Raw genomic sequence first — 9,939 nt, 5'->3', positions numbered from 1 at the left:
TTTTCTTTTTCTTGCCTAATTGCTCTGGCTAGACCTTCAGTACTATGTTGAATAGAAGTCGTGAAAATGGGCATCCTCTTCTTTTGGGACTCCAGTGACACAAATTTCAGATCTTCTGTTATTGTCCCACAGATCCTGACACTCTGTTTCTTTCTTTTTTTTTTTTTTAAAGAAAACTATTTTCTCTTTCTCGTTCAAATTAGATAATTTTATTAACTATCTGAAACTTCACTGATCCTTTTTTCTGTATTTTCCATTTTGCTGTTGAGCTCATCCAGTGTTATTTTTGTTGTTTGTTTATTTTGGTTATTGTAGCATTCATTTCTGAAAGTTCCATTCAGTTCTTCTTTATATCTTTTGTTTCTTTGCTGATATTTTTACTTTTTCCATTTGCTTAAAGAGTGCTTGTAGTTGCTTGTTGAAGCATTTATATAACTGCTTTAAAATCCTTGTCATATAATTTCAACCCCTGTGTCATCTCAGTACTAAGTGTCTGTTGAGTATCCTTTCTCATTTGAGTTGAGATTTTCTTGGCTCTTGGTATGAGTCATTTTGGACTATATCCTGGACATTTTGAGTACAAGGCTAGGAGACTCTCCTTTTTATGTATCTATTTTAATAGGCAGTCAATCTATTTATGTTAAGAACACATGTCCTGGCCCACTTTTGTGGGCTACACTTTAAATGTCAATTACTTTTCAAAGCCTTTGCTTTTGTGGTCTGTTGCTTGTGTGCTACCCAGAGGCCAATTTGAAACCTATGGTATTCCACACCATAGTTCAGCTCTCAAAGTTTTTGCTGTTTGAGCCTGGTCAATTTTATAAATGGGATGTGTCCAGGACTTGATACATAGTTTGAAAGCATCCCATTCTGCTATGGACTGAATTGTGTCCTCCCTGCCCCTCAAACCTTACCCTGCCCCAAATTTATATGCTGAAGCCCTAATCCTTCATGTGATGGTATTTGGAAATGAGGCCTTTGGGGGGTAATTAGGTTTAGATAAGGTCATGCAGGTGGGGCCCTTGTGATGGGATTAGTGTCCTTATAAGAAGAGACACCAGAGAGCTTGTTCTCTCTGTCCCTCTCTCCCCCTCTCCCTCTCTCCCTTTCTCTCTTTCTCTCTCCTCATACCATGTGAGGACACAGTGAGAAGCAGCCATCTACAAGACAGGAAAGAGCTCTCACCAGAAACCGACCATGCTGCCGCTTTGATCTTTGACCTCAAGCCTCTAGTACTGTGAGAAAAGGCACTCATGCTTCTCTCCCTGTCTCTTTCCCCCCAGTCCCTGCTGCCAGGGCACTGAGGACTTAGTGTAGGCCTTCTTACCTCTTGGGAGGCATCTGCAGAACCTCCTGGCTGGCCTTCCCACCTTTGTCCTTGCATCTTTCTGTGCAAAGTAATCCTCCTGAACCATGGCCACTGTGGCCCTCCCCTGGCCAACACCCTTCAGTGGCTTCCTGTGCCCTTGGGAAAAGCTCATACTCTCATGCAGCAAGGCCCTGAATGCTGATTTCTGCAGATTCAGCTCTTGCTACGCCTTCTTCTTACTCCCATTCTAGCTTAGCTAAATGTATTCCCTCAAGGCACCCAGGACCTGAGCCCTGAATCTTGCCTTCACTGGATCATGCTTACTTGGGTTTAACTACCCTGTTCTTAAGAAGCCCTCCCTAGACCAGAATGGGTCCCACATCAGGTGGACACCTTTGCCTGCTGTGGCTCCCAGTGCTATTTAGTCCCTCACACTTATTGCCTTGGCTTTTCTGCCATCTTCCCTAGACTGTAGCCTCCAGAGTCATCACTTCTGGTTTACTCTGCTGTATTTGGTCGTACAGCACAGTGCCAGGTATGCAGTGGATGAATTAATGCACAACGAATCTTCACATGCATTATCTGCCTCACTTGACTGCATTTAGATTCCAGCAGCAGCGTTTTGTGGTTCATGATGGGAGGCCTTTTCTTCTGAGAGCCTCTCAGCCTGAAAGCTCTGTCTTTTCTTCTCCTTCTACTTAATTCCTATTTCCCTCTTATACCCAACAAAAATTCCTCTTTCATCAATCTCAAAAGAACCCAGCTGGGATTCATGGTTTATTAGTTGAATTGAATCCCAGGTTGAATGAGAGACCATAGCAGGAAGCAGGGCTCCAAGCCCTGTTTCCTGGATCATATGAGTGTGGAATCTGAGGAAATGCTCCCCCAACTCTTCTTGCCTCCTGGTGGCTCCCATCTGGGCTCCCTGGGGATGTGGATGGAAGCACTTTAGGGCACATCAGGGCATTTAGAGGACTGGAACACCACACTTGCTCTGTTCAGAATTGCCTCTGCCTTGCTCTCTGTGTCTCCTGGTAACACTGCCCCTTAAATATGTAAGGCTTTGCAGGCACTGCCTACAACCATCAAGTACTTTACAGCATGTATCTCTCTGCTCCTTTGCCCTGGTTGGGAAAGGTTGCACCAGGCCTAGGTACAGTTTGCACTTTTAGAAGCAGCAACCTTGTATGGGGACCTGAGAGATGGCTGGGCAGTGACAATGATATTTCAAAGTCCAGAATCTATGTGACAAGCACTTTGTTGGGGTGGCCAGATATACTTTAGCTGAGCTGACAGAGAGCCAACCAGTGCCAGCATGTGGAGATTTAAAAGAAAGCAACAAAATGAAGAGCATGTGTACCAGTGATGGCATGGCAACCAAGTTTTATTAAAATTATCCCGATCTTATTGAATGGTTCTACGTAAACATGTTTTTGAATAAGCCTATTAAATTCATGTGAAGAAAAATAATATTAGATCAGTTAATTTGTAAACCTTATTTTAAGGACTATTTACAATATTTTTATTTCTGCAGATAGGTGCATTTCTCTTCTTATAAAAAGAAAACAAGAGAAAGGATTACATGGTGCTGTTTCCTAGGAGAAATGTGGAGCAAAACTAATGTGTGATGATTAAAGTATGACCGTGAAAATCATCCCCCCTCATGTGCTTAGAATTTCAAATATTGGGATTTCAAAATTAGAAGATAATTATATGGAAATAAAGTATGCTGCATGGAGCTTTGCTGTTAGATAATCTCATCTTTAGACACATTGGGGATAATATTCTGGTCCCCATGCAGAGAGAACTGCCTTGGCTAATAATTCCCACTCAGCAGTGGGGAAGGATTCACAGGTAAATCCCCACAGGATTTACAGGTGGGGGAAACAATAGTATGGGATCTGTATGGTGTAGCAAAGGGACTCAGGGATTTGCACTGGCTTGTCCTGGCAGAGTGACCTCAGTGCTTTGTATCCTCTTGTGTCAGTGAAGCTCTTGGCCAACATTGGCCCGCTTTTCTGTCTCATCTGAATTGTTCCGTAGTCTCAGCTTTGTTTCCAGTTTCTGCTTCCATTCTTCTCTGAGCCTGAAAATAGAAACAAAATATACACAAATGGAGTATTCATCTCCATGGCTTTTGGTTCAGGGAAGCTTCCTTCCTTTTTATTCTGAAGGTGTCTGTGTATGCATGTGTGTGCATGCCTGTGTTCAGGTTTTAAAAGGTATGCAGAAGACTTGCAAATTTAAATATATACATATTTGAACTCTCACTTCTGTTTGAGCACTATTCTAGTCTTAATTCTCTGAAATTTCCCTTGAAAGTGCAATATCTTTAAAGTACAGGAGGGGGGAAAAAACTTCAATCTAGAATTATTTACCCAGCAAAGCTATCTTTCAAAAACAGAGGTGAGATAAAGTTGTTTTCAGATATGCAAAAACTGGAAGAATTCACTACCAGCAGACTGTCACATATGACATGTTAAAGGAAGTCCTTCAAGCAGATGGAAAAATGACACCACATGGAAATCTGCACAGTGGAACGAAGAGCACCTGGAAGGACATCTGTGTGTGTGCGTATTAATGATTTTTTTTTTTCTTACTATTTAAATCTCTTTAAAAGATAGTCAGTGGTTCATGGGAATTCCCTGGCGGTCCAGTGGTTGGGACTCTGCGCTCCCACTGCAGGGGGCACGAGTTCTATCCCTGGTCAGTGAACTAGGATCCCTCAAGCCACACGGCACAGCCAAAAAAAAAAAAAAAAGATAATCAGTTCAAAGCAAAACTGTTAATGATGTAATATGGCGTTTATAACATATGTGGAAGTCAAATTGTACTCTGTATAATAACACAAAGACCAGGAGCGGAGAGATGGGACTATATGATTGTAAGGTTCTTACCCTCTACAGGAAATAATGTATCACTTGAAGGTAGACAGTGATAAGTTAAAGATGTATATGTAAATGTTAAAGCAACCACTAAAATAACACACAGAGATATAGTTAAAAAGCCAAAAGAGGAGATTAAATGGAATCATTAAAAATATTTAATTCAAAAGTAGGCAGAAAAAGAAAGGGAATAAATAAATGTTGAGAGAAAAAGGTGACAAATAACAAGATGGTAGATTTAAACCCAATCATACCAATTAATGTTAATGACATAAGTAATCCAATTGAAATGCAAAGGTTGACAGATTGCATTAAAAAATATCCAAATATATGTTGCCTATAAGAAACTCATTTTAAATATGAAGACATAAATAGGTTAAAAGTAAAAAGATGGAAAAATATCCCATCTTAACCCTAATCAACGAAGGCTGGAGTGGTTATATTAACAACAGACAAGGTAGAGTTCATAGCAAAGAATATTACCAAAGAGAAAGAGGGTTGTTTTGTAATAAACGGTTTAATTCATCAAGAGTATATAATAATCCTAAACATTTATGTACCTAATACAGAGTTTCAAAATACATGGAACAAAATGTGATAGATCTGTAAAGAGAAATAGATCTGCAAATCTTCAGTACCCATATTTCAAGCATCAGTAAAACAGACAAGAAATCAGTAAGGATATAGTTGAACAACACTATCAACCTACTGCTCCCCACTAATTAAAGGCAGTAACTCCCCAACATCCCTCTTCTGTCAGTGTTTGTTTCTCTATGATAAAAATAACAAGGAGGAAACTGAGGCACAGGGAGACTTGCTACTCCTCCGGAGGGCTCTTCCTTTGGCATCTTGGTGCTGCTATATTCAATCCTGGATTAAGTGGGAGTGTGGAGGAGGCAGGGGACCTGACATTTGTGAGCCCTGACCTTGGGCCCTGCCCCATGCTGGGTGCTTTAGGCACATTTTTTTTTAAAGATTTTTTTGATGTGGACCTTTTTTTTTTTTTCTCGGTACGCAGGCCTCTCACTGCTGTGGCCCCTCCCATTGCAGAGCACAGGCTCCGGACGCACAGGCTCAGTGGCCATGGCTCACGGGCCTAGCCGCTCTGTGGCATGTGGGATCTTCCTGGACTGGGCCACGAACCCGCGTCCCCTGCATCAGCAGGCAGACTCTCAACCACTGCACCACCAGGGAAGCCCTGATGTGGACCATTTTTAAAGTCTTTATTGAATTTGTTACAATATTGCTTTTGTTTTATGTTTTGGTTTTTTGGCCACAAGGCATGTGGGATCTTAGCTCCCGGACCAGGGATCAAACCTGCACCCCCTGCATTGGAAGGCAAAGTCTTAACCAGTGGACCATCAGGGAAGTCTCTAGGTACATTTTCTTATTCAAGCTTCAGAGCAACATAATGAACCAGAACTGTCTTCTACAATTTATGAAGGGACAACATGGAGTAGTGGTGAGGAGCAGAGAGTCTCTGGAGCCAGACTGCCCAGGTTCAGATTAGAAGAGGCAGGAGAACGATAAATAAGAAGTTAGAGCTTTGCGACCCCACCAACCAAAAGTGTCTTTCCTGCAGTCTTTTTTATGTGCATGGAGAGATCCTGCACACATATATTTTAATGTTTTAATAAACCACAGTTTGTTTCAGAGCTTATTTTATTCACCCCTTGGCTTACTCCTTGCTTAGAGACAAGGTTTTTGCATCTTCCGCAGGTCAGTTTCACGCCACCTGAGGCCTTCTGTGTACTGCCCTGGGGGACACACACGTGGCACAGGCCTCAGTGTGGCCTCTGGTGTGCAGCATGCTGAGTGGCCTGGCCTCGGGGGAGGAAGATGGCAGGGACTCCCCAGATGACTGGCCACCTGACTCAGCTTCTCTGAGAATCCCTGGACAAGATGCCCTAACACAACGCCTCAGCAGGTAGGACAGTCTGCTTTTTCTTGCCTGTGGCCAGGAATATGGCTGAGCAGGTCTCTGCATGTAGAAGAGGCTGGGTTTACCTCTAGGGCTCAGGATGGGGTTTTGGAAGGTAACAGTGAATATAACTCTTGTGAGTTCATGCATGTTCTCAGCCTAGCAACCATGGACTGACAGTATGGAGTCACGGGCCCTGCCGTTGGGCCAGCACACACCTGTCCCACCAGCAACTGGCTACACACTAGCTGTGGTCTTAGTGAACAGACAGTGGCTGAGCTGTTCCCTATGAGGGGGTAGACAGCCCGACCTGTCTTTCCCTGTGTTCTGTGGGTGACCCCCTGCAGTCATCGAGAGGCAGTATGTGTGAGTGTGGTGAGGTGCCACTGTTTCCAGAGACAGCAACCCTGGTCTGCTCATGTGAGTTACTGCTCTCCACTCGACTTGCTTGGCTAGAACAGGGATGCACACCAGAGGGCTGAGAGCCCATTGGCCCTCCTCCTAGAACCACGCAGGACATCCTGTGTCTTGACCCAAACGAGCACTGAGAATTAATTGGTCATTGTCTCCTTTGCTTGATTGCCCTTCATGGATACATCTGCTGATCTGCTCCCCAAATTTAGTGTAACCCTCACACACTAGAAATGGTGACAGAGAGGAGAGATTTTTCTGTTTATACAGATAAGAACTAGAGTGTACATTTGTTAGCTTAGAAGAATTTATTATTTTTATTTATTTATTTTTTGCCGGTGCGTGGCATGTGGGATCTCAGTTCCCCTACCAGGGATTGAACCTGAATCCCCTGCAGTGGAAACATGGAGTCACCAGGGAAGTCCTAAAGAATTTTTAAAATTACTGCCCATAACCATAGATGGTGACAGGACCATATGCATGGAAAATCAAAATAATTATGTCCTCTAGGATGCCCATCTAGCATTCCTCTGGGGAAATCAATTTTGCTTTTAAAAAACAGACAAGTGTGGGGCTCCCCTGGTGGCACAGTGGTTGAGAGTCCGCCTGCCGATGCAGGGGACACAGGTTCGTGCCCCGGTCCAGGAAGATCCCACATGCCGCGGAGCGGCTAGGCCCGGGAGCCATGGCCTCTGAGCCTGCGCGTCTGGAGCGTGTGCTCCGCAATGGGAGAGGCCACGACAGTGAGAGGCCCGCACAACGCAAAAAAAAAACCCCCAAAACAAACAAACAAACAAACAAAAACAGACAAGTGTGGGTATGATGTGTCCATGTGGGTTCATGGATTGTAACAGATGCACCTCTCTGGTGGGGCATGTTGCTGGTAGGGGAGGCTGTGTATGGTGGGGGAGGGGGTATATGAAAGCTCTCTACTTGCTGCTCAGTTTTGCTGTGAGCCTAAAACTGCCCTAAAAATTAAAGTCTATTTTTAAAAATTAATTATCAATAATAAAAAATAGACAAGCCACATACTTTGCCAGTGCACTTCTTCCCAGGCGATGCTCTTCTGATTCTCGGTAGTAAGTCTGTTTGCCAATTTCTCTTTCCCAGAAGCGTTTGAGCTCGTCACAGGTGTTCCGGCAGAAGACCTCCCGGCGGACGTACTGATTGTTCATCCCCTGAAAAAGAAAATATCAGCCGAACCCCCGTAGAACACGCTCTCTTGGACTCTGGAAGGTACAGACCCTGCTATTTACCTGAGGGAGACCCAGGTCAAGCACAGGACCTCACGGGGAGGTACACTGGTTTGTTGACAGGATCCAGGGATGTGAAGGCAGAAGCTCCCTGCTGGAGCCTGGCGTGTCTCAGGCACCCAGCAAATAGCTCTGTCCTTCCTTCCTCCTTACAGATGAGCGGCCCCTTGGCTTTTTATCAGCAAGTAGTGTGGGACAGGCATTTTATGTCTTTAGTTATCACCACATCCCCATGAGTCAACATTGCCTTCCTCATTTTAAAGGTGAGACATTTGAGGAGTGATAGAATTTGCTTGTGGTCCCACAACTGTAACTGGCAGAAGGCAGGCTGCACACTTCTGAATGTTTTCAAGCCCTTTACTAAAGAGGTTTGTCACAGAAAATGGTCCCAACATCTGACACAACCGAGCAAGCAGCTTTGAGGTTTGTGCGTGCCTGTGTGTGTGCACACGCTTGTGTGTGAAATCATACATATCAGATACTCAAAAATGGTCCCTTTTTTACATGAAGAAACCCCTGCCCAACTCCTAGACCTTGGCTGGTCTAGCAGACAGGTCAAAAGCAGGGGCTGGAGGGTGAGAGTGGGTGCGGGGAAAGGAGTTAGTGGGCTACTGGAAATGTCCAGGGAGGAGCTATGACCAGGGGGTAGAGGCAAGGGTAATGAAGGCATTCTGGAGGTGGTCAGCGCCACGTGGTAAACAAAGGTGAGGGATGTCAGTGGAGCTGCACTGGCTGTGCCTGTGCAAAGATGGGCAACCAGAGGAGGAGGGCCATGCAGAGTGACCTTGAGCAGTGCTGGACAGAGTTTGAGTTGCCTGGGCGTTAACATCCAAGGGGAAGTACTGAAGAGGCATCTGGACACCTGGGTCTGGAATCAGCATGAAGGTCTGGATCACAGCTGTCTCAGAGGGACTGACAAGGGCAGTGGGGCAGGGTGGGAGCAGAGAGGGGTTTGAAGCCAGACATTCACTGCAGACCTATTTGTCCATTAACTTGATGCACCTTCTGTTTGACAGTAAGTTCTCCAGGCCTCAGACTCCTCATCTTTAAAATTTCTCTGAAGATTAAATTTGATCATGAATATTCAATTGTTTCGCAGTTTAGAACTTTTGTAGTTCTAAAACCTCATACTGTATAGGATATAGTGTAATAATTAACAATAAGTAATCATCACAACCTCCCCCAACTTTCTTTCTATAGACATGAAATAATTCTACTTCTCTTCTCTTTTCTTTCTGGATCAGTGTCTATTGACCTTGGCTGACCTTGGAATCGCTTGGAGAGCTTTACAAAAAACAAATGCCAGTCCCCAGGGAGTCTGATTTCATCAGCCTGGGATGTGGCCTGGGTGTCAGGGTTTTTAAAAGCGTCCCCCGTGATTCTAATGTGCAGCCAAGGTGAGAACTCTGTCTTTGATCCTGTCCTCTTGTGCGATGGGTCAGAGCTCGCCCCACGGACGCTGAGGTAGTGAGGGCTGAGCATAGGGATGTCACAGCAACAGCCATCTTGCAAGGTAAGCACTATTCCGCAGGTTAGAAAGTTGAGTAGCAATTTGGCTTTATCGAGGTCATACAGCTGGTAAGTGGGGCAGCTGTCGTAATCAGGGCCCAGGCCCCACCCACTGCCCCCAGCTGTCCCCTAGGGAGGAGGAAAGTGACTTTCTTATCCCCTGGAAGTGCTCAGTGATCTCATACTTTCCTGGCAAAAGAGCAGAGATCCAACTGACCTTGCAGTAAGCCCTCAGAGTTTTTAGGAAATGTGATTATCCTATGTTTTATTTAAATATATTAAAGCATGTACTGGTGCTCAATAAATATTTATTGAATTGAATAAATGCCCCCCCGTCTCCAAGTTATCTTTATCCTGAAGAGCTGGCCTGGAAGTGGCAGTGGTCCCTGTGGTAGTGCTTCAGGCATTGAGGGAAAGTCTGTGGGGTCAGTGAGGGGAACCTTGGAGTCACCTGGCCTGGTCTGAGGGCTTCGGGGTGCTTCCTAGGGGCAGGGACACGCAGGACGAGTGGGTGGGTAGGAGCACCCAGGATGCAGGAAGTGGACTGTGCAGAGGCCTGTATTGAGAGCCCCACAGAACCAGAGTGACAGAAGCAGTTGGGGTGGCCTGGGGTCGAGGTGAGGGAGGGGAATGACTGCAAAGGGGCCTGGG

The 9,939-nt window shown here is 45.0% G+C and overlaps 1 protein-coding gene across 1 annotated transcript; it reads right to left on the bottom strand.

Moving 5' to 3' along the window:
* Positions 1 to 3,245: 3,245 nt before the first annotated feature.
* FAM240A (family with sequence similarity 240 member A) lies at positions 3,246 to 7,716 on the bottom strand (the record flags this gene model as incomplete). The annotated part of the gene is made up of 2 exons (XM_027096931.1): positions 3,246 to 3,395; positions 7,559 to 7,716. Coding segments are annotated over 2 exons (261 nt in total), but the record flags the coding sequence as incomplete, so codon positions are not given.
* Positions 7,717 to 9,939: the final 2,223 nt, after the last annotated feature.

This window comes from Aethalodelphis obliquidens, unplaced genomic scaffold, assembly GCF_003676395.1.
Source record: "Aethalodelphis obliquidens isolate GAN/ISIS:26980383/991018 unplaced genomic scaffold, ASM367639v1 scaffold111, whole genome shotgun sequence".
Taxonomy (NCBI): Eukaryota; Metazoa; Chordata; class Mammalia; order Artiodactyla; family Delphinidae; genus Aethalodelphis; species Aethalodelphis obliquidens.
This window is presented reverse-complemented; position numbering and strand designations above follow the sequence as displayed.